This window comes from Equus caballus, chromosome 8 (genome assembly GCF_041296265.1).
Source record: "Equus caballus isolate H_3958 breed thoroughbred chromosome 8, TB-T2T, whole genome shotgun sequence".
In the NCBI taxonomy this organism is placed as follows: Eukaryota; Metazoa; Chordata; class Mammalia; order Perissodactyla; family Equidae; genus Equus; species Equus caballus.
The window spans coordinates 45,262,250-45,287,057 of record NC_091691.1 but is presented as its reverse complement, the minus strand read 5'-3'; the positions used below and the strand labels follow the sequence as shown (position 1 = coordinate 45,287,057).

General features: G+C 43.1%; 1 protein-coding gene across 43 annotated transcripts in view; it reads left to right on the top strand.

Annotated features, from left to right (window-relative positions):
- Positions 1 to 24,808, top strand: part of LDLRAD4 (low density lipoprotein receptor class A domain containing 4) — a 429,284-nt gene that overhangs the window by 145,081 nt on the left and 259,395 nt on the right. For 31 of the 43 annotated variants that reach the window (XM_070220627.1, XM_070220613.1, XM_070220634.1 and 28 more), the window contains exon 3: positions 12,899 to 13,370. The exons of 6 other annotated variants lie outside the window; for them this stretch is intronic. In XM_070220627.1, coding sequence (XP_070076728.1) covers positions 13,331 to 13,370 — 40 coding nt within the window. In that variant the 5' untranslated portion in view covers positions 12,899 to 13,330. Of the gene's footprint in view, positions 1 to 9,475; positions 9,677 to 12,898; positions 13,371 to 24,808 lie in introns of those variants that run through there. 6 more of the 43 variants (XM_070220644.1, XM_070220632.1, XM_070220642.1 and 3 more) reach the window with 5 other exon arrangements.

The following is a 24,808-nucleotide window of genomic DNA, read 5'->3' as shown; positions in this document are numbered from 1 at the left end:
TAATCAAAGAATTGATTTGCACCTTTTACATTTTTAGAATCAGAAGATTATTTTTCAAGTAAGCTTGTAATGTAGTTCAATGATTTATAGTTGAATTCTTTGTGTATATTTTAATTTTGAAAGATTAATATATATTATGCTTTTTGGAGAAGATACAAAATGTATTTAATGACATAAATTGAAATGGTTCCCTTTTTATATATAAGCAAAATGGAGATTTCTTAAAATTGAAAATCAGTGACTTGCTTTTGACTAACGCACTGGCATTTTGTATAGTTTAAAACTATTTTGCGGTTCAGTGTAGAAATAAACGTTACTTTTCTATTATTCTGCATAGTTTTAGTTGAAACATGGAGTCTACTTTTACTCTGTACATTTTATCTTAGATTAGGGATTTTAAGGCCAGCTGAGTTATTTCCTTATAATAATTGTAGAGTTTTTCAAAATTCTCTCTCACTTCTTTTAAAATGACATGTGGACAGTTCCCTTCTTCTTTGATAATGCATCTCTATTTATAAATATTGTAAATATTTTGTATATTTTCCACCGCTAGTTGATCCTCAACTATGCAGAATTTGCTTTGACCTTTCTTAGAGAAATCAGATTTGGAGGAGACACTCCTGTTTCCCCTGATGAGTACAGAGGAATTTTGATTGTTCTGTTACCTTCTTATCCACACAGATTGTCTCTGGAGGCAGAGAAAACAGGTAGAGGGAGGGTAATATAAAGTATGATTTGACTCCTCTTCAGCCCGTAAGACCAGAGCTATCTGCCTTAGAGGCCTGGCTCAGGTGTAGACTGATGGCTGAAGATGGGAATAAGCTGCTACTGTGGGAATGGCTGTAGTTTCCATCTTTGGTCTGTGGAGGAGGTTTCTAGAGCCAGATTCACTAGAATGTAAATCCTCGCTACTCGGATGTGGTCCAAAGACCAGCAACATCAGAATCCTCTGGAACCTGGTTAGAAATTCAGAATCTCAGGTCTCACCCTACACCTGCTGAACTGGAATCTCCGTTTCACCAGGGTCCCCACAGGATCCATGAGCACCTTAAACATTGGGAAGCTCTGATCTAGATCATTGGGTTCCCAGAATGGCCAAGCGTCAGAATCACCTTTGGAGCTGATTAAAAGCTACAGAATACTGGTCCCAGCCCCCTGAGATTTTGATTCACTAGGTCTGGGGTGATCCTGCTGCCCAGCCCGATGTGGAAACACTGGTCTGAAATGGATCAACCCTGGTTGGTGAAAGGACATTTGAGAAGGTGAATCACCTGCTGAGTGTGTGTCTGGAGGATCGCAGCTGACTTTGGTCCCACAGTCTAGCCCGCTGAGCTTTCCTTTTTCTGAGACTCTATCCCTGAGTGGACATGTCATTCCTGAAGAGCCTGTGGAGACCTGCAGGCCACTGGACTGGCGTGCCAGCACTGTCTGCATCTCCAGCTGACGGGAATGGAGATTTGCAGGCAGTCTAGCTACCCAGCCTCCATTCCTTTCTCTTCTAGTTCCCATGGAAACAGATTGCAGGAAAACTGGGCATGGTGCTATCTTTACCCTGTTTTTGGCGATCTGAGGTCTGTTTCCATGGGAACCAGAAGGGAAAGAGATGGTAGTAGAGTAGCTAGACTGCTTTTAAATTTCAATGGCAGCCTCCGTCCTCACTATAAAACCCTCTTTTACCCAAGTTTACATTTAGGCCAGGGGCCTGTGCAGTTCTGACTGTGGTCATGTCTCATTCGATGGGGGAGGTGGGTGCAGAAGGAGGAGAAAAGATGGAGCTCTTAAAATATCCTTGAAAATGCCAATCATTTCCTTTTCTTCCAGGAAGCCATTTTTAGATATTCGTATAAGTTATTTAAATGTCATCTTTAGCTATTATTTCTTGTATGGTTTTATTGAACATAATAACATGTTTTTATTCAAAGGAAGTGAGGAGATGAATCATTTCAATAGGAGTCATTTCTCTGATGTGGGGAATCCCTACAGTTAGTGGGTATGCAGTAAATATTGATTGGCTCTGTGTGTTGGGGTGGGAATGAGGGCCTAATGGGGTGAAAGGGGAGGGCCAGGATAGCAGGGGCAGGGTGGATGCCCGAGTTTTCACCTGTGGTAAGGAAAAAAGTAAAACATACCTGATGTTGACCTATTTAAGTAATTATTTGAAGATGAGAATATTAAATTCTAATCTAACAGGCCCTAGATTTTTAACTCTTGAGTGTTCAACCATGGAGTGAAGTTTGTTCAGTGGGCCCCTTTGAGATGCTCTATTTTTCCTTTTCCTTCCTTGCTATTCCTCCCACCCTTCTTATAGCCTGGTCAGTTGACTACACCTTTCACACATCTCTCAAGGGTCTGACAAGTACAGGCAGTGTCATCCCTGCCCTTCCTTCCTGCTCCCCATAAGTGCCTTAACTATTTATTGAGGGCCTGTTAGATGTTCTGGCGCCATGTACATGCCTTTCATTTATTTTCTCATTTAGTCCTCACCTCTGCCTTGTAGTATATTAATGCCCCGTTTGACAGATGAAGAGACTGAGGTTCAGAGGGGTTGTGTAACCTGCCTGAGTAGGGTATTGTGTACTTCTCAGCAGAATTGTCGTTGGAAGCCCTATCTGTCTAACTCCAAAGCTGTGCTTGCTCCTCTGAGCAGTGTCTCCATGGAGTGTGCGACTGTGAGTGCAGGGAAGATTGCAGAGCCCCTGATGGCAACAATTTGTCTCTTAATGGGAGCCACTCTCAGCACCTACCCCCATCCTCTCTCTCCATCATTTCCTCCTGCCAGGTTGCCCAAATAAATAGGCAGCTCCTTGGTCTTTGATGTTAGTCTTCTGTATTTACATATTGGTATTTTCCTGTTTCAGATGTATTTAGTTTTTAAGTCAAAATGGACAAAATTTAGTTTTGATGATTGCCTGCTTCCTCTTGGGATATTTGGGGAACACTGGCCTAGAGAGAGTATTATGGTGAAAAGCAGCAACAGCTTTCCTGGAGGAATGAAATCAAATCCTCCTCCTTGCTGTTTGAGGGAACTAATTCACTTCACTAGACTGTGGGAAGGTGGGAAATGGGTTGATGATGTTGTACATTATGGTAAAGTCTCCTCCTGCCTTCCCTTTTCTACCGTCTGTACCTCTCTCCTGTCCTCCGGGGGATGTGAAGGCAGGAGGCCCTGGCCTCTATCTGAAGAAGCTTGCTGAGGGCTCCACTGCAGAGCAGGGGTTAGAATGGGTCACTTCCTGCTTGTTGACCTGAGAAGAGAAGGGAATAACAAGGGCTAGATTTTGAGAGGGAAAAAGGAAGAACTGAAAGAAGATGTTATTTTAAATGCAGAGAAAGTCACTTGTCATGCTGGGAAGGTCCGTGTCATACTTAATCACGGAAGGCCTCACAGACAGTGTGTAGCTAACTTTGGCAAGTGATGGGAACATGAACAGTGATTTCAGGTTCCAAATTTGGTGGTTAAAATTTCTTCTTGCTGCCAGAGCCCTGCTGTTTTCTTTGGTAATATGCCAAGAATTCTCTTATCCACATCTGATGGTGGACATGTAAGACAGATTCACTCGGCATCAAAGATGCTGATGCTGGTTTGAGCACACTATTCAGAATGAAATAGTTTCTGTAGCCCTGATAAGTGCTTCTAAATCTGAGCAAACTCGTAAACACATGGCTTCAGGTGCTGTAAGAGACTGCTTCTGATCACACTGGACTTGTGGAGGGGCCAGTTCTTTATGACAGGAGGGCATGTCTCCACTGCCGCCTGTGCTGCTTGGCGGGACACACAGTACCTGTCTGTAGTGCTTTCCCCCATGAATAACACTCGTTTGCTTTTACTGTGTAAGAGCACACGCATAGGCTTTTGTTACCAAGGCAGCGGAAATTGGTCTAATGAACTCTTTCTGCTTGGCTGGAGGCATCCAGAACACACAGGGACAGGGTTTGTGTAGTCCTATTAGTTAAATACCAGGCAGCCTTTCCCCTGAATTCTCTGACCCTTTCAACAGCTGCTCTTCAGGACAGATGGACTTTCATGGCCCTGCCTCATCCAGCCTTCCAGGAAGATGTGAAACTCTATCAGTGTTTCCCTAATATATGTGGAGTCAGACACTGCTCATCAAATGGCTTGGTGTGCTGGGGCCTCTCACAGATGTAGCGTTCATTATTTTGTGTAACTGTACCACTGAGAGCTTGTTTGTCACACTTTCGGACTGGTTGCTGCCGATGACATCAGCTCCGGGGGCCAACCTCAGACAGTACCATTTTGTGTTATGTCCTTCAGACATCTGCTGAAATGTTCACCTCCTTAGATTTCTGTGATCAGATTAAGTTACTCCACCGAGGCTAACTGGGCTAAATGTGTTCTATTTACAGAATTTGGTGTGTCTCAAATGACAGCTTTCCCAGTTGAATTCCAAGTCATTCTTCAAAGGCTAGTCTAGAGATTATCTTGTAGCTCTTATGTGAGAACGTGTGGTTTCTCTAAGGTAGTCATAGGATCTGTGATCTTCCTATGGTGGTGTGTGATACATTGCATATTGTTTCTTCTTCTGGTTTCCTTAAATGAGAGAAAAAGCACAGTGGTTGAGTGGAAGTTTAAGTTCTAAGAGGTTATGAGAAGGATCTGTTCTGCAGACAATAGGAATCTCCTTCTCTCTCCAGAGGTAAGTGAGACTTCTCCTAAATTTTGTCATATTTGGCATGTTCAGGCAGTAAATAGTCTACTAGGGCAGAAATTGGTAAACAACACTGTGTGTGTGTGACCCACAGTTGCACCTACATTAAATTCAGCAATGGTCTCTGCTGGCCGGCCGCTGGTCAGAGCCTTGCAGGCCCTAGGTGTTGGGGAGGTGCCTGTCAGGTGCTGATTGTACATCTCCTTTCTCCCATGTCTGTCCTGGAACATAGACTTTTCTTTGGAAATATCTAAGAAAAATATTATTGGAGTATTTGTCTTCACCACTACCCACCTCAAACTGGATATTGAGTTGTAAAAAATTATGAAGCGGAAAGTTTTCTTTTTCGTAAAGGAATGTATTTTTCAGAAGATAAATATGAGCAAACAAGACAAAAATACTTAATGAAAATTCAGGCATTCCCTGTGTGTTTTGATTAAAGAGGTAAATGTGGAGCTGGTTTGGAGCTTCATAAACAAGGGACATTTAGGAAACCTTTGTTGATGCAAGCAACTGAAATTATGCAAATTGTTCATTTCTATAGGGAGCATTGGCTGTTTTACTGTTGATTAATTTTTATTAGCTATTGAAGTATTTGGTGGTTCTGTTCCAACACCTCCTGTTGTATAGAAGAGTGGTGGATTTATTAAGCTGTTGGGAGGGGTTGGTAAGATGTCCTTTCTGTGCAGAATTTCCTTCTTGGGGCCTTGTGAAAGCTTGAGAAATGCGTGTAAAGGGCTTAAAAAGTTAGCACTTTACAAAGGGAACAAACCAAACAGGGAAAAGGATGGAAGAAAGGCAAATTGGCCCATACACGATTATCTGTCAAGAAGATGTAAAACCTTGGTTAAATTTATTTATTACTGCCTATTGCTGTTTTTTAAATTTGATATTTCAATATGAAAACATGAAAAAATTTGAATGTCAAGAGGTTCTTCTTCCTTTTAAGGGCAAGTCTCTTTTTTTGTCACTTTTTTTTTCTTCTACTATTCTACCACATTTCTTACCAAATACCTCACCCACACATTTTCTCTAATTTTGTATCCTTTCCCCTGTTTCTCTCTTGTTATTAATTTTAGCTGACATAGAAGGATTTTGAGCTTAGATTTTAGTCTATTGAGAACTTAAAAAAAAATGAAGACAAATCAACTGAGGAACTACAAGATAAAATGCCATGTTGTGTCCGATTTGGTCAGATAAGAACTGGAAGAGGGTAGGTGGGGCATATTCTCAAAGGCATAATTTATCGCTCATCTGCTGAGTGAGTTTTAATCATTTTAGCAACTATTATTCCTTTAGCATTTCTTAGAGACCAATGTTTTGTATATATTTTCTCATTAATTGCATGATAACTCTATGAGGTAGATGCCATTGTTGTTTCCATTTTACAGATGAGGAAACTTAACAGAGGGGTTAAGTAACTGCCAAAATCATGTATAGCCTAAAATGAGGTGAACCCAAGGTAGTCTGACTCAGAACCTGGCCTTTTGTCCTCTAGTCTGTTTGGGTGTGAGGCTCTCACTTGAGCGTGTTTTAAATGGCGGAGGAGTTGGCACTGCCTGTGCTGTAGCCTCCCAGCCAGAACTTCCCAGATGTAGTGCTCTCCAGGGTTTGAGTGCCCTGTAGCCAGCAGCCTCCTTGTGTGCTGTGCCCTTGGTACTTTGTGCAGCTAATGTAGTACAGAGGTAGTAGAGTGACAAGGAGGTGACCTAGCTGAACCTCAGATGTGATTCAGTGCAGTATAACCAGCATTTATTGAACACCTGCTGTATTCTAGTCTCTGTGGACAATGCTGAGGATATAACGACTAGCAAGAAAAGGTTTCTGTCAGGAAACATCTCCCTAGACAGGTATGCAAGAATATAGGCACCACTGGGACAGGAGCTTGGTTTGTTTTGGTCACTGCTATCCCTCCAGGACCTAAAATAATGCCTGGCTAGAATAATGACCCCACAAATAGCTGTGGAAATACTGAATGAGAAGATGCAGCTTGTGCGGTGTTCTGTAGGCCAAAGAGCAGGGAAAATCGTGGACAAGGCGCAGATGTCTACTAGAAGCCTGAGGCAGGGCAGTGACTTGGTGTGGGCACTCCCAGTGCAGGTGTTGGCAGAGCAGGCATTGATGGGTGATGAGGGCACTGGAGAGTGTGTGCAAGGAGGAGAAAAATTGTTTTGTACAAACAGCTTGTCAGTCCATATTCTCTTCTCCTATTCTCGCCAAAGGAGGAGAACACAGCTCTCCTTCCCTTTTTGCTAACACTTGTTAGCCCCGTATGATCCCCTTTTTCTTTGCCTGTCATGCCCATTATAGCCTGATTTTATCTGAAGAAAATTGGGGGTTGGGGGTGAGTGCTAGGTGTGGAGCATCTCAGAGCCCCACTACTGGTGTGGCCAGCCTGTGCTCCTCACATGAGGCTGGGAGGGGAAACCATTTCTCCCGCAGCCGTCCTCCGCTCAGCTGGCATCCACATTCCAAGTGACTGTGATGTGCTCGGACTAGGTCAGATGACCTTCAGTACACATTCGCCTGGGGACTGTCTGACTCTGTGCCAAGCCTCTGACCCTTCCTTGCCTTTTTTTTTGTTGTGGGCATGGCCCAATTTGGGCCTGGGAAAGTAGAAATTATCTCAGTATTCCCTGATCCCTACTGGCAGTTGGTAGAGGTGTGCACTGTGCTCCCTTCTCAGCTTCTTCCTTTGGCCAGTTTGTGTACAAGGGAGAACCTGGAGCGTGGCCCTAGATGGGCGCAGGGTCCTGGTTCCAGCTCTGCCTTCATCATCACAGTCACCTTCATTGCATTCCGTCTCCTCCCTAAGCCTCAGTCTCCTCATGAAATGAAGAGGTGGGAGAGACGAGCCCTTATGGCTTTATTCGCTCCTAGATAGTGTGAAGGAGACAGTTACAGATTTACTGATTCATTAGAGTTATTCTGGTTCATTATTTGGGGGGAAGCTTTCTCCAACTTGGTTTGAGTACAGCGTCAGATTATAGATTCTTCAGGATTTATCTCAAGTGTTCTATTTGCCAAGGTGACATTTTTTTTAAGGAATTTTTTGTTGTCTTTTTTCTTTCTTTTTTTTTTCTTTTTAAAGATTGGCCTTGAGCTAACATCTGTTGCTAATCTTTTTCTTTTTTCTTCTTCTCCCCAAAGTCCCCTAGTACGTAGTTGTATACTCTAGTTATAGATCCTTCTAGTTCTGCTATGTGGGGTGCCACCTCAGCATGGCTTGATGAGCAGTGCTAGGTCCACGCCCGGGATCCAAACTGGGGAAACCCTGGGCCGCCAAAGTGGAATATGCGAACTTCACCACTTGGCCACAAGGCCGGACTGCCAAGGTGACATTTTAAAAGATGTTCTAATATAACTGCCACTCTTTCTTGTACACAGCCTGTGTGTATTTGAAATGAGTGTTTTAGATTTTGGACTTGCTTCCTGAAATGGTGACTAAGTAACCAGAGACCATTGAAGCTATGAATTGTTTTACACCCCTGAATCACAGAAATTAAAAGTAGCATAAAGAATCTGTAACACCCCAACTCATCTTCCTCCGGTTGCAGGCATCCTGTTTCTCTGACTTGTTCTCAGACTTGCATTTATGTGCAGATCTTCTGCCTTGTTTGCTGTGTCTTTTTCCTGTATGTTTGTCCTGTCCCTTGACCAGAGACGTGGCCACAAGGGCATACTCAGATCAGAAAGGACCTTGAGTTTCACCTTCTCACTTGACAAATGAGGAACTAGGAGCCTGACAGGCTGAGGGACTTGACCATGTCCTGTAAGTGGGCCCAGAACCAGTGGAGGGACACCTTGTCTGGTGCTCCTCTCTGTCTCACAGCTGCTGTTGGGGCAGGGGCCGTGTTTTTTCTAAGGGCCTCCTTTTTTGCTGTTAGGAAATCTTGAGACTGATGGGCACTTGCCAAGGTCTGTACTGTCTGTTCCTGAGGCAGAGGAGCTTGTGTGCAGAAGTGTGGTATCTCTCTCCCAGGGTGACACCTGTTTCAAACTTGAGTTGGAAATAGATCCTCAGGTTTCTTTTTGCCACTTTTTCTCACATCTGTCTCACTCAAAGTCCACTGCCACTTTGAGCTTAAATGAACCATCCAGTAGTTGAGATTTCTTTCAGTAAGCAGTGCAGTACAACTCAATGTATTAATTTTTATGTTTTAAATTTTACAACAGTGCCTCAGTTTGTCAAGGTAGAAGCATCTCTTCATCTCTCAGTGTTCTTTTCTCCTTGGGACTTCTCCGAGGGGTAGAACAGTGACGGGTCGTCAGACACAGGCATGGGGCCTCAGCTCCCAGAGTCTTTGCAGCCCGGAGCCCATACGGCTGCTCAGTCTAGCCATTACCTAGGTAACCGACACTTGGCCAGCGAAGCAGTCTGTCCACAGTGAGAGGAAATAAAAAATGAAACTGCAGTGTTTATTCTTTATGCACTACAATTTTTTTTTAATGTGACTAGATTTTGAAAAAGGGTTGTTTCACTTCTCTGTTGGGTTTTGGCCTCTGTGCCCAGTGTGTGACCCTAATGTTTCCTGAATTGCGTATGTCTATTTTTGCAGTGTACTTTTATGAAAGCTGTGATCTGTTGAATGCAGTTAAGTTTTCATTCCCCAATGATTCTTAGGAGGACTGTGTTTCATATACATTTTCATGAATAAGTGGTAAAGCAAACATATTCCACAACTTATTTGGTTAGGTTTTGTGAGTGTTCATATTTTAAAAAAATGTCTCTTCCTGTGGGGGTGTTTTTCCGTTTGGTGTGCTCTATTTCCTTAGTAACTGTTGCTCTGTTATGGGAGGGACTTAATGACATTTTTCAAGTGAAATATTGAATTAATTTATTTCCTGGTTGGTCCTGCCCATCTTCCCTGTATAAATAGAACATTGTGTGTGTGTGTGTTTGTGTTTCTGTGTGTGTCTGTGTGTAGACAACAGGATGATGGCAGCATACCTGTAGAGGGGGCTCTTGAATGTATGGCTCAGGATTACTTTGTGCCCTTGCATCCTGGGTAAGTTGCCTCTTTCTGTCTTTATTCTTCTTGTCTGTTTTTCCCCCTTAATTTTCCTGATTTGAGTATTATCAGGCTTAAAGGCCTTTCAGTTTAGGGAATTGCCTCAGATTCAGAAGTAGCGTGGGAAGATTAGTGGTTGGAGGACGAGAGACCGAGGCATTAGTCCTGACTCCTGCACACTGGTTTTTGGGGCTAAGTTACTTTTTTGGGGGGAGGGTATTTAACCTCTGTGGGGTTAGGGTTTTCTCTCTGTGGTTTGAGGAGATTTAAAGCAATGACCTTTAAGGGCTTTTATTGGATAGGACGTTCTGTGAAGTGTGAATGCAATAGGAATGGTCTCTCATAATCACTGTCTCATCTTAAGTAGTGGGGTAATAGGAAAAGCTCTGCCAGTTCAGAGGCTCAGACCCAGAGCTGCAGAACAGCCTCTCAGCCTGGGAAATGCTGTTTGTCTGTTCACGGCTTGGGGTGGGTTTGTTTTGCAGGTATTTGCTGAGCTCTTCTGTGTGCACTCCTTGAACACCAATGGCCTTCATCCACTCATCCATTTATTCAGGAAACACGTATTTACTGAGTACCTACTGGGTGCCATGCAGTGTCTTAGGTGCTGAGGGAAAATGGAGAGTGAGCCAGTCCCTGTCCTTGTCCTTATGGTGCTTAGAATACAGTGGAGACATGGGTGCTAAGCCATCAGGACCCTGCATGCAGCCACTACTATGACAAGTGCTGGAAAGCTGGAAGCTGGTAACCAGGCTCTGAATTTAGCCTGGGCGATGCTAAAGGAAGCATCTCTGAGGAGCGTTGTTTGAGCTAAGACTAGAAGTAGAGCAGCGAATCATGAGCAGGAGCCACATGAGAGTGGAAGATAGGAAGGACAAGCCTGTGAGGCACCATTTGTTCAGTTTCTCTGCCTTTTTGCTGTTTCTTGATTGGTTACTAAGCTGTGAAAGCAGAGGTGCTGTGCCTTTGCTGACTTGATCTCCATCACCCTCCTCTGTTCCCTAGCCCATTGGGTCTTCTGACACTGTCTTACTGAGCATGGCTGGGTTCCTGGCCCTGTTCCAGATGGTCGGGTCCCTCGCTGAACAGGTTCTGGGGATCTTCACTTCTTTCTTATATATTTCTAGAAAGTATATCTTATCTGTACTGTGAGTGGTTAGGAAGAGAACATTTTATGGCAGTTACAGTTTTGTTTTAACTTGAAAATTGCATATAAGGAGACTCAGAGAGTATGTAGGAATATACAAGTTATCTATTAATGAGATTACACAATTGTTTCCCTCTGGCTTTTATTGGAAACCACAGACATCATGCCCTAAAAATACTGGCCAAGACCATACCTGAGACCTCAAAATGGGCTGTTACACACCTGTTGCCATACCTGTCTTTTAGAAGAATTGGTGACAGTGATAAAGACATAAAAAGAAAAAAAAAGTTTGTTGTTTCTTCTGTTTCTATCCACATCTGCCTCAATCTTTCCCATAGCCATTTGAAATGTAATATAGGATAGCTTGCTTTTTTAAAAAGAGACATAGCATACCTTTTGCAATGAAACAAAATAATATAAACAAAAACCCCACAATAAAACAACAAAAGCCTCACCATACTTCAGGTTGTCTCTGAGTTCAGAGAAAGAGAACAAATAAAGTCTAGCATTTCTGTGCATTGAAAACATCGTAGAAAAGGGCAAAGAAAATCAAGGTTTTAGGGCAGTTGGGCTTTTGTTTTCTTTCTGGCAGTTTCATTTCCTAAAATTGATAACTATAGTGCATGTGATCAGTTTACTTTAGAAGTTAGTGTGGGACTTTGGTATGCTGATACTGTATGTGTTGGTCATTTTATATAAAATGTTTAAATTCAGAGAAAAAAGTTTTCTCATATTTTCAAGTGCTTCAAAACTACGTACATAAATTATTATTATTATTTTTTAAAGATTTTATTTTTTCCTTTTTCTCCCCAAAACCCCCCGGTACATAGTTGTGTATTCTTTGTTGTGGGTTCTTCTAGTTGTGGCATGTGGGACGCTGCCTCAGCGTGGTCTGATGAGCAGTGCCATGTCCGCGCCCAGGATTCGAACTAACGAAACACTGGGCCGCCTGCAGCGGAGCGCGCGAACTTAACCACTCGGCCACGGGGCCAGCCCCAATTATTTTTAATTAAAATGAATTTTTCACCTATTCATTAAACTTAAGGACTCCTACTTGTCTATACCTTATTAACTGAGATTGTTACTGCAGGTACATGAAGGCAGTGCAGTTGAATTTCTTAATATAATTAAAGTGCTTCATTAATACATGAAATCTTCCTTATAGTTAGTCTATATTAGTGACGTTTTACTTTATTACCTTATATTCATGTTTACAGCAGCAAGAGTGTTTTAACAGAGGGCTCATTTCTGTTATGCGCTGTTTTCTTAACTTCTTTTTCATTTCTCTAGTTTGATGGTGAAAAAGAGGAATAAGGTTACATTTTCTAAAAATTAGTTATTAATTGATTAGGATGAAGTCATGATAATGGAAAAAAGGTTTCTTTTCTCCAATACTGGAGATTCATATTTGGCATTGTGTTTTAAAAGTCTGGTCCTTTGGCCTTCTGACATTCTTGTTGTTAACGTTGCTGCTTGTATAATATAAATATCTGAAACATTAAAATATCTGAAAAGAATTTTGTAAAGTGCTTTTATTACTATTTAATAGATATGGAACAGTTTATAGATTAAATTTGCTTTTTTTCCCCACTCTTTTTAAAAAATTAATATGGGTCTTTATTTTCCCCCTTGAGTCACTTTTTAAGACTGCTCAACCCAAATCCTTCCTGGAGTGCTGACAGCAGTGGATATGAACCTCAGACCCCACTTCTAAGACCTCAAGAACCAGCTTGGGAAATGGGTTTCTTCTTCAGGGTGTCTGTGAACTATGAGTAATCTCGGGAAGGACATTTGAATGTTGTGTGACCTTTGTGGCTGTTCTTAGAGAGGCTTGGAGGAGCGAATGCCGTCTTGTGGGCTCCACTCCCAAGCCCCCCTTCCTGCCCCTTCACAGGCACTCAGGAAAAGGCACCATAGCCCTCCCCTGCCCAGAGCTCCCCCAGTGCCCACAACGTGGTCATGAGCACAGCTCTGGGTAGCTTTTTCTTTTTCTTTTTTGGCCTCTCTGGGTCTACTGAATTTAATGTTCCTACAGGTCATCAGGAAAGTGATCTCTTTCTTTTTAATTTCAGCAAGTGGAGAGGCGAAGCACAGGGAACAACGGATCAGACCATACTGAACTCCCTTGGAGTGACTGAGATCCGTGGAGGATGCTGGCTGCCAAGTGGCTGAGGAGGCCCTCACTCTAAGGTGGGAAAGCAGGTCTCAGCGGGACAGCTTCCTCCACTCCTCGGCTCACCATGGCCTCCACTCTCTGGCTGGACGGCTGACGTGACTGTGTGCCCCAAGTGTGCACGTTGTGGGACTGGGTGCCGTCCCAGGTACTGCCTGCTCTCAGGGTCTGGGAGCAGGGCAGGTGGGCATCAGATGCTACCAAAAGCTGGACAGGGCAGAGCGATGGACTCCGACAAGCTAAGATGGAAGTGACCTGAGGCCTCGTCCAGGTGGTTTCCTCTTGACAGGACAGCTTAAGAGTTGGAGCACAGGCTTGTCTGGGGAGCAGTATGCAGGAAGCTGGTTTTCAGGCCACAAATGCTTTCACAGGTGAGAATCCTCCACACTTAAATGTAAAGTTTATTTTAACTCTTAGTTGATAGGTAATAAAATACCAAACAGCTGTATTAAATGAATGTACATTTGCATTTATGAACTGAAGGCCATACAGAGTCAAGGGGCTCAGGCTGCCATGGTGACTGATTTTCACAAAATAACAGCTTGTATTCCTTCTCTCTAAAGAGGAATTTGAAGAAGCATTTGACATCTTATGATTTTGCTTCTCTTGAGTAATAGGGCACACCCAATATCTTGAAAGTCTCTTCTCTAAAGGAAATGTGTCATTTGCAGGGCAAGGTACAGGGGATGTGATTTTTCTTTACATAACTGGGAAGACTCTCTGAGAGAATAAAGTTATTGCTGATGATTAACCTCTCCCTCCTCATATTCCTCAGAGTTATTTGTGTGCAAATAGTAGTGGGGTAGCAACTCTGCTGAACTAACCTTGCAGTTAGAATCTTTCTCCTATAAATGAGTTCATGGAGAAGCCTGGTATCACTGTTTGACAGTGATAGGACCCCTGGCTACCAGTTGCACGTGTTGCAGGGAACCTCTCAGTCTGGCTGGTGCCCCAGAGCCATGGCCTGAGACACAGGGGCTTTTGAATTTGGGTCCTGGTTCTTTGTCTGCTTCACTTAATATCCCAGGAAGCCACTTAATCCTTCTGGGCCTCTGGCTCTTCACTTGTAAAATGGAGGCTGTGAAGTTGAACCCAGGGAAAACACTTTTACATAAAGAGGGGTTTTTTAAAATTGAAAGGTGGTAAAATAATCACAAGAAGTGACCATATTCTCTGGTCTTGTGAGTCCTAAAAGTTTGCAGCTTTTCCAGTTTTGTGGAGAGAGCAGGTCAGGTTGTTGGGGTGTCTGGAGAGAGGTTGCGGCTCAGGCTGGGGAGCCACATAGACTTGACTTGGACTCTGCGTTCTCCACTGACTAGGGCTCTGCCCCGGGACAGTCAGTGAGCTCCTTTCTGTTTGTCTTTGCTCATTTGTAAATAAAAATAGTCATGTGCAGCTCTCACAGTGTTGCTCTGAGGAAAAACGAGACAACATATGTGAGATGCTGAACACAGAACATGATGCTTTCCAGACCTTGGCGGTTTCTGATGTGGAGTCGCAGTCTGGAGTCAGGTTGCCTGATCCAGTCTTTGCTGCTCCGTGTGCTCCGACCTTTGAGCAAACTCCTTAGACCTCTCAGTATCTGCATCTGTAACATGAGAGCCTCCATCCTGGGGCCTGTGCTGGGGAAGGTCCTCCTAGGATGATCATGGCCCATTGAAAATGAGTGAAATTGCTATTTAAATGTCAATTCAGAATAGTACATGAAGCTGAGCTCTCTAGAACCATCTTCAGACTCCAGCCTGGCTGGCCCGATCTTCCCTTATGTGGTACACTTCAGCTGTTTCAGTCACATGAGCTGTTACTTCATGAAATGTCATCTCCCCCTCTGGGCATGCAGGGCCATGACAGGAAGTACCTCTGTGAAGTGGCCAGGTGCACCACCCTTCACTCTCTCTTCCCTACTCCCTGGGAGACAGCTGGAGGGAGAGAGGCATTGAGGTACATGGGAAGAAGCTTTTATTTATTTATTTATGTTTGTTTATTTGTTTGTTTTCCCTCCCCACAGCCCCAGTACATAGTTGTGTATTCTAGTTGCAAGTCCTTCTAGTTCTTCTATGTGAGCTGCTGCTATAGCATGGCTACTGACAGATGAGTGGTGTGTTTCTGCGCCTGGGAACCAAACCTGGGCTGCCAAAGCGGAGTGTGCTGAACTTTAACCACTAGGCCATCACAGCTTGCTCATGAGGAAGCTTTTAAAAGCAGTTCTGAGAGGAAGAGAGAATGAGAAAAGGGAAGGAGGATAGGATGGGACAAAAAGAACCTGAGGAAGAGCTACACAGGATTCAAAATGTAGATTGGACTAGGCCCCATGCTCCCCAGCTGTGTCATTGCCCACTGAGGGCTGAAAAGCTCCTGCAGTTGTCGCCTCCTTTGCCTGGCTGCTGAGCCTCCTGCCTTAGTGCCAGTACCCTCTTGGGCAGTTAGCCCTTTAGGGGGACCTGACCAGGGAGTGGAGGTGGCGGGGGAGGGATTGTAGGCACAGTTTCCTCACCATCCTGAGCCTGGTGCTGGTCCACTTTGGCTCACAGTTAGATACTTGTGTCCAGTCCTCACCACTCTTTGGGGTGCTCTGCAACTCCTCTGCCCTGAGGGAAAGAAAGCCCCCACTTCATCAGGATCCAAGGCTGCCCTGAGTCTGGGGCCTTGGGACAGTAGACTCTGAGTAATGAAACCCCCTAGGTTTTGCCTGGAGAATTTGAGTAGTTAGGACAGTGCCTGGTGCATTAATTAAGGCCCAAATAAATGGCAGCTGTTGTGATGACTGTTACCACCCTAGTAGTGGGCAGTGCACAGGGCCCTGCATCACCTCCCCACGCACATGCTCTCAGCTACCCTCTCAAAGCTCTTCCCCAACCCATATTTTCTTAATCTTCTTTTAACTCAAAGTTTTCCCAAGAACTCTGTTTCCTTACAAATTTGGCCTCCTCTCAGTTGCATCAGCCTGAATAATAATCATACTACTACTAGTAGTAAAATAATAACCATGGCTAATATTTTAGAGAACTTACTGCGTACTTTACCTGTATTACCTCTGTCAGTCTTCACAACAACTCTGAGGCCAGTGTTGACGTGCTGGTGTTGCTGGTGCAGGGGGCACACGCAGAGTAGCCAGGAGTTAGATTGAGCTGGTGGCCTTTCCAAATCTTCTAGCGCTGTGTGCAATCTTGGCTGCACATGGGGGTCACCTGGGAAGCCTTACTGCTGCCTGGTCTCACCCTCAGAGATTGAGATTTAATTAGTCTCTGCATTGCCTAGCCCTGCTATATCAGGACCTGCATCCGAACAAGATCCTGAGGTGCTCAGTGCATGTGAAAGTCTGGGAAGCACTGAGAGCCAGCACTGTGTAGAGAGTGGTGTTTAAAGGGGAAGGGTGGGTTGGGAGAGTCAATTCTTGAAAAAAGGAATTGACTTGTCCCATTCCTTCAACAGGGATGATCGAATTCACTAATGTGCCCATTCTTAAAAGAAGATGTCAAGTGTTAAATATTAGTCATCAGAGCTGGGCATACAATGGTTTTAGCTTCCCAATATCTTTGGGAAATAACCAGTGGTAAAATAAAGGAGGTGTAAGTACCTGGCCTTCTCTAGAGGTGGATCCCTGTGGACTCGGCTCATCATTTTTATTCTTTGCTTGCTCTTCTCATTTTTCTTTACCCACAGAGTTGGTAGAAGTTACTTATGGTGTAGGATGAAAGAGCTGATCCTCAGTCCCTGCCCCAGCAGCTGGGTAAAGCTGTAGTCTTAGATGGAGGTGAGCAGGAGGCTGGTGCCCACCCCCTTAGTTGATTTGCTGTTCTTATGTTTTCTGACTTTAGTCTTTTCTTATCCCAGGGCCACTAAAAATGCTAACATCTTAGTTTCTCACTGATTTTACTGATTCTCTAGGTTAATGGAAAGGAGTCTTGCTTTAGATATCTTAAATAGTGAAGGGGTTAAAGCATTTTTCCTTGGCTTTAAATCTTGTTTTAAGGCAAGACAAAAGTCAGTACACAGTTAACCATACCTTCACCTAAAAAAACTTGTTGGTTTATGAGGGCCGGCCTGGTGGTGTAGTGGTTAAGTTTGCGAGCTCTGCTTTGACACCCCGGGGTTTGCGTGTTCAGATCCCAGGTGCGGACGAGCATACTGCTTATGAAGCCATGCTGTGGTAGCATCCCATGAACAAAAATGGAGGAAGTTGGCATGGATGTTAGCTCAGGGACAATCTTCCTCATGCAAAAAGAGTAAAATTGGCAACTGATGTTAGCTCAGGGCCAATCTTCCTCACACACACAAAAAGAGGTCATCAGAGCACTTAAACAAAAAAGAAAAAAATTTATCAGTTTATATTTTATGTTCTAGTTCTCTTGGTGGTGGGGCGGGGGTGGGGTGAGGGGGGCAGGATTCCTATTTAAGAAGTGCCTAGGAGCTACAGTCTGGCTAGGAGAGAAGGCTAGGAGACTTGTGTGAAGCTGTGTTTGCATGGCAAGCCCACTGCTTGTTTGGAGTATGTGAAATTACCGTGACAGGTGGTGGAAGCTTGGGCCACCTGTGTGGTTAGAAGTCCTGTGTTAAATCCTACTTCCTGTGTGAATGTAGGTATACCCACATGGATACATATTGCAAATTCACTTTCCTAATTAGGATATTCTTAGGCTAATCTTTGCATACAGGAATTGATACATTGTTTGTAATTTTCTTAGCACCTGTAATTTAGAAATAATTTTAATTATTTAGATACTATTTTATAGCAAAAAATGTAATTTTCCCCTTTTACAAGTAATACCTGCTTATTGTAAGAAAATTTGGAAAGTACAGAAAAGTCAAAAGAAGAAAAACAATTACCCATACATAGTCTTGCCATATGAAGCTTTCCACTGTTAACATTTTGGCTTGTATCCTTCCAGTCTTTTCCTGTGCAAATTTCTTCTCACATAACTGTGTTAATAATATATATTCAATTTGATAACCTGGTCATTCTCTTTATATTACATTATGAGTATTTTCTTTACAAACATGATTTAAAATTGCTGCATAATATTCTTTTATATATGTTTACTTGAATTTTAAAATTCTGCTCTTATTGTTGGACATTGCAGTTTTTGACTGTTTTGCCTTTATAGATAATACTCTCATGAACACCTTTGTGTAAAAAGCTCTTTTGTATATTGGGTTATTTCCTTAAGATAAACTCCCAGGAGCAGAATTATTGGGTCAAAAGATTTGAACTTTATTAAGGTTCGTGATTGAGTTTCCAAAAAGAATGGTTGGTCTTCACTTCTGAGACTGTGCTGATCTCAGTTTCTTCCGGTTGCCTGTTTACAGTTGCTGTGGCCTGTCTCTGCCATTCAGCTGTGAGATGGAGCAGCCCTGCCTGCCCTGTGGTGTGTCATGAAATTAATGCATGTTTATGGCGCTCTTTGCAGCAGCTGCTCTAAAGGCTACCTGAGTGCCAGGAGTTATGACGACAGTGCTAATATTTCATCTGGGCAAATGAAAAGTCAAGCATCCTAAGTTTACTGTTTTTGTTCTTTCAGGCAGTCTCTCTGCCTGGCTGTAGTTCACTGAGGTAATGATGTAGATGGATAGACTCCAGCAAGATAAGACTCATAAAAACAAACCCCAGTGCCTGTGGGCAGAGAGAAATGGGAATACTTCCAGACTGGATCAGTCATCTCTCCATTGAAGCGTTACAATGGTGATGGAGATTTCGTCTGACATTTACTCAGGTGACTTGCAAAGCAGCCTACCTGGTATTACTGTGTACATCCTAAAGAAATTGCTGGTTTGAGATTCTGCCTCTCCCCTACCCCCAATGCCACCTTTAGATACCATAAAGGTTTACACAGTTAGGTTCCTTTGGCTCTTTGAATCATTTCTTTCAATGTTAGAAAAAACATTTAACCTTGGATAACTAGATAAATGAGCTAAATTCCTGTAGGATTTACAAGTCTTTCTCGTGAAAAGGATAATCAGACCTAGTTGTTAAATAAATTTAGGTGATTTCACTCATAAAGGAGAAGGATGAGAGTTGATTTAATAGTTTTCAGATATCTCAAAGAGAACTATTTTATGGATGCTGGTGACCAGGTTTTCTTAGCCACTAGTGACCAAAAAGGAAGAATCACTTAAACTGAGTTGTTGCGATGCCGATTTTTCCTCCATGGGATTCTTTCACACTAGCAAGAGTGCTGGGACTCTGCATGGGTGGATGTGGTCTTACCTGGACATGTGACCGAAGCTGCACTGTTCCCAGGGCTCTAAAGAGCCCCGAAGGATGCTGACCCACCCCATTCCTACCACCCAGACCTTCAGCTTGTTACTCATCCCTACAAGCTCGCATCCGTGTGCTACCCATGGGTGATCTTAGCTCTCACTTTCCAAAGTTGCCTGGAGGATGCTTGTTTTAGGAGATATTGAGAGCTGTTTCTCAATAAAAGGGGTAGGGATACATTCATGGCCAAATTCTGGAAGAAGAAATTTAGATTGGTTTCTTTACTGTAGAACTTTTCAAGTCTTTAATATGACACTGTGCAATATAAAGGTCCCAAATGGCCAGACAGTGGGCAGCATTTCCCAAATAATAAGACCTTGATGGCTCTTTAGAAAGAAAAACACAGAGGGACAACTCCCCACAGCATGGTCTGTGATGTTGCCCCCTTTCTATCTGCAGTTCAGGAGTCCCTGTCCTGCTAGTGCTGGTACAGCAGTTCCCTAGTGGGACTGCTTTTATTAAGCACATTTTTACAGAGCTCTTGCCAGCCATATGTAAAGTGTTGCAGATGAAAGGAATGTAATGAGGCAGTCTGTTTTCCTGCCTCTGTTCTCTCCCCTCTCTAGATCTGCCAATATCCTTGCTTCCTAAAAAGAGTCTAGACTCCTCAGCCTGGAGTTCAAGGCACCCTGGTGTTGTCTTCCTTCTTTCTCTTGCTGGGACTGAAATTCCAGACAAACTGGATCACTTTCTCATCCCCAAGTAGTTTCTGCATTTTTAAATATATTGATCCTTTTACTAATACTTTTTTTATCTTTCTTAGACTCTGTCTTTCCACTGTCTTCCTCTCTGTCTTTCATAATCTATGAAATCTTTTTTTTTTAATAAAGATTTTATTTTTTCCTTTTTCTCCCCAAAGACCCCCAGTACATAGTTGTATATTCTTCGTTGTGGGTCCCTCTAGTTGTAGCATGTGGGACGCTGCCTCAGCGTGGTTTGATGAGCAGTGCCATGTCCGTGCCTAGGATTCAAACCAACGAAACACTGGGGCGCCTGCAGCGGAGCACACAGACTTAACCACTCGGCCACGGGGCCAGCCCCAATCTATGAAATCTTCTGTGATATGCACAGAAGCCTAGATGATCTTCCCGCTTGCAGTTTAATAGATGTAGAAATGATTGATAATGGCTTTTTGTAAAATCTTGCATGCTCTTGGCATGAGGAAAGTTAGGTTTACTAAGAGAGCCATCAGAACATACTGTGGTGTGCGTGCTTGGTTTTTACGTTGCCCCATCTAGCCTGGCATCTGGTCCTCAGTTACAAACCTAACCCTTATTTAATAACATTTCTTCTGTGTGTAAATAATACAAAATTTACATTTTTTTCTAATAAGCGCCAAATGCATCTCCATTTTCTTCCCTATAAACCATTCTACACTCTTTCCAAAGTTTTCCTACTGCGACAAATGTGATTGTTTTCTTTTTTAGAGGCATTATGGTAGCCTAATGTCTGAGGAGTGTCGATACCCATTTACAATAAGGACAAGACATAATTTCAGTGTTGCCTGAAATTGTATTTATTTTAAGGTTACATAATATATACAACATAAAGATAGTTATAAACTCCTTATTTTTGTAGCTCTTAAATAGCTATAACATCAAAACAAATACAGGAATTATAAAGTAAAAAACATTCAAATTACTATTTGTTCTGACAGATGCTTTTGTTTTGCTAAAACCTTCCATTTCCCAGCTCTTTTTATTTATGAGCAGAGTATCCTAAAGGGAGACTCAAATGTTAAATTTACCACCAAATGGAGCCCTTTAGCTCTGGAGAAATCAGAGACTTATGCAGAAAGCAGGTGACTGCTTTGACCTGTGGCCTCTTGAATTTCTTTCTTGGGTCCTAGACTCTTGATGATTGGTGTGCAGATATTTCTAGAATCCTTCATTTGGACTGTTGTGCGCTTACCATTGTAGGATAAGCTCAGAGGCCAGAGAGGACGTGGTTTCCAGCAGGAGCAGCCTATCCTGGGTACTCCCTTCCCCCCAATTCCTGCTCTATGATGTTGACAAGTTAGCTAACCTCTCTGAGGTATACTTTTTACAACACTAAAATGGAGATAATAGTAAGTACTTAATAGGGTTTTGGTAAGGGTTAAATGAAGTAATATATATAAAGTATCAAACACAGAGTCATCACAGGTCACGGATGTGTGCCTCCATGGGCCTAAGATGGAATCACAGGTCTGCATCTGTGCATTTCAGGACACTATGTTCAAATGTGAAAACCAAGAAATGGAATAGAGGAAATAAACACATTTAACATTGGGGTGGGTGTTTTATGGTTCCATTTTAAAATTTTACCCAACAGCAGTGACTATAGTAATATGGACGTTTTTTCCTCTCAGCTGGCTGTGGTATTTTAGAATGTTTCCAGAGCATTGTAAGGAAGACACTGCTCGGTTCCAGATGCAGGATGATAGCACATGGTCCCACACACCTTTAGGCAGCGTCTGGGCTCCAGGCTCCTTTGTATCAGGAGTAAGATGGGAAACCATGCTGGTCTTATCATCCAAACTTATTTGTTTCTTTTGTGATAAAATTTCAGAAAATTAAGGGTGTTTTCCTTGCCCTTTTGGAATTATGCTATCATTGATCTCAGATATGATATTTCACAGAGTTGACATAAGGAATGAAGATTAATTGTCTGCCTTGCCAGGTGCTTTCACATATGTGATCTCATTCAGTCCCTGTAACAGCCTTCAGAGGTATGTGCGTTATCCCAGATTTATTGGTAAGGGAACAACACGGGCCCAGAGACAGCCTGCTCAAGGCTACATTGACTATTTGGCTGCAGTGCCAGAGTTGAATTGCAAGTCTGTCTGCAATACAGCCAGATCCTGGTGTCTCCCACTGTGCTGCCTCAGTTCCTTGGAGCACGTGGGAGAGCAGATAAAAACAGGCATTTCCTTCAGAATCCAATACAGGGTGAGAGGGACATACGGAGAGACAGATAGGAAGTTGAAGTTCTAAACTGAACTTGCATATTAAGCATTTGTTAGATAGTGTTGTCTGTGTTGTAAGTTGGAAAATACAGACTTTTATGTGTCTACTTCTTAACATAACCTCACCAGTTTTTATGTCATTCTGCTTTTGCAATGCTTAGGAGTGAAAGCAAGAATGAAGCATGGTGGTGATGGTTGCACAGCCATGTGAATGTACTTAGTGCCACAGAACTGTACACCTAAAAATGGTTAAAATGGTAAATTTTATATCACATATATTTTACCACAATAAAAACAAACAGTTATGAGAAATAAAAAAAACAAACAAACCCAGTACTGTTGAGCTTATCAGAAGAGCTCAAATTTGAGCATGGGTCTTGATAGAGAGAAGAAGGGGCAGAAAGACATGTGGGGAGGTGAGAATAGTTGTGTGTGCGAGGAAGAGCGAGGGTCTCTGGCTTAAGGGCAAGTTTGGCACGAGGTAGGTGTACCCACAGTTGGACATGCTGATGAACTGATACTCCGTTAATATTGGTACCGTATTTGTTGGGAGGAGAGGCCGAGTTTGAGTGAGCTGCTGGTGTCCCACACAGCCTCTGCACTGCTGGCGATAAACATGTGAATCCCACTCAGCAAAGTGAAGACCCTGCAGGTGAGCAGCCCCTTTCCCTAGAACGCAGTTTAACAACCACCTGTTACTACTTGGGATTCACTTCCCGTACAGAGTACTAATCATAACGTTGCTTCCAAGCTCATACTGTGTGCTCGTGCAAAGAGATGTGATAAATGCAGTTTCCCCCAAGTCTTGATATTTGTAAAGATATTTGGGGTCCCCTGTACTGTGTTGGTGCTTGGTATAGATTGGCATTCTGGGTGACTTCTTGACTGGCATGCCCTGGAATCTGATTCTCCATGGATGGGGTTAGTGGTGAGGCTAGAGATGTTGAAAATGTGAGTTTAAGCCAGGAAATCCTGGAAGGCTGCTTTCCATGGGGCGGATGGGACTAGAACATTGTGGTTTCTTGGGGTTTCCTTTTGTTGTGACTTGGGCTGATGCATGGCCTCCCTGGCTATCTTGTGTGGCCTGGCAAGAAGAGAGGAGACTTACAAAAGAGAAGGTGCTCTGTAAGCTGCAGGAGACTCTGCTGTGACCACCTCAGGAGTATTCAGCCTAACCAGGGAAGGAGCTGACATTCCAGAAACATCACAGACACAAGGCAGCTGTCACTCAGAAAAAGGTGTTGATACAGAGGCACCTTTCCCTGTTGCTGGTTTAGAAACCTTTGCCCCTCCTGCCTCGTGCACCTCCTTGTGTAATATTATTTGAGTTCCTTCTTGTTCTCATCCCTGCCTCACACCAACTTCCAGCAGCTGGTGCTGTGTATCTCTTTCTAAGTCTTCCAAGTTGGTCTTTGGCCTTGGACTCTTAGACGCAATTTCCTTGCTTGTGCTGTGAATTCTAGCTGCTCTGTGTACCTAGTTCCAGGTATCACGTACATCTTCTCATCCTGGCTCACTTTGTGGAGACGATCCTCTGATAGACCCAGGCCAATGCTTGTACCAGGGAGCGCCGTTTCCAAGGTAGGAATGTGTGGACCACACTGGTGCTCCCGCTGTGAGTTATCTTTGCCACTTAAGCTATCAGCCCCTTTTCCTATCTGTTAAACACCCAGCCTTGGCCTTCACTGGTTGCCTTCTGCTGTTGTCCAGTCTTGACTAAGTATAATGTGAATACATGCATATGGTTCCTCATCCCTGCCTCCTCAGGGTGAAGGTTATGAGAGAGAGTAAATGGTACTAATTGAAAATTACGATGTGCCAAGCAATCTTCTAAGCATTTCATATATAGAAGCACTTGACATATATGATCTTATTCAAGCCTCAAAACAATTCGATAAAATAGGTGCTATTATGAAGCCCTTTTGACAGATAAGGAAATTGAGGCACAAGGTTAAGTCAAGGTTACACCTCTGGTAAGATGCATAGCTAAGATTAGAGCCTTCACCCTCTGGAGTCAGCACAGATGACTGGACTGTGCCTCAAATGTGGTGAAGGTCAACTTTTGTCAGGAGGTATTTCCCTTCCAGCCTATCAGTGTCCACAGAGACCTGGGATCTAAATGACACTCTAGGAGAGGTGGTTTAGCTCATGAGGAAATGCATATTACAGTTGTATATTTAAGAAAACTTGGGCTGTAAGGACATTTTTTGACAGAAGATTGATAAAATTGTAGCCTGTATGCAAACAGTGGTTTCCAGTATGTGGACGTACAGCCCTGTTCACCTTCTCTAATTCTAGGCTCAGCTAGACCACACAGGAGTGTGTCTTGTCACTGTGATGGTCTTTCAGAGTGTCTGGAAGTAAGCAAGTATGGAAGCATTAGAACACCTGTGTTTTTTCCTGTATTATGTTGTGTACAGCCAGGTGTTGTTCAACAATCAAGCTGGTATATTTTCAGTATAAACCTTGTTTCTCACAAGGTCTTTTTTTCTCTGAAAAACATGAACAATGAGAAAAATTCCAGTTATTTGGATATTTTGGCTTATAATCTAGAATGGAATAAAGATCTGCCTTCCTCATGCTTCTGGTTTGCTCTTGCCTCATGG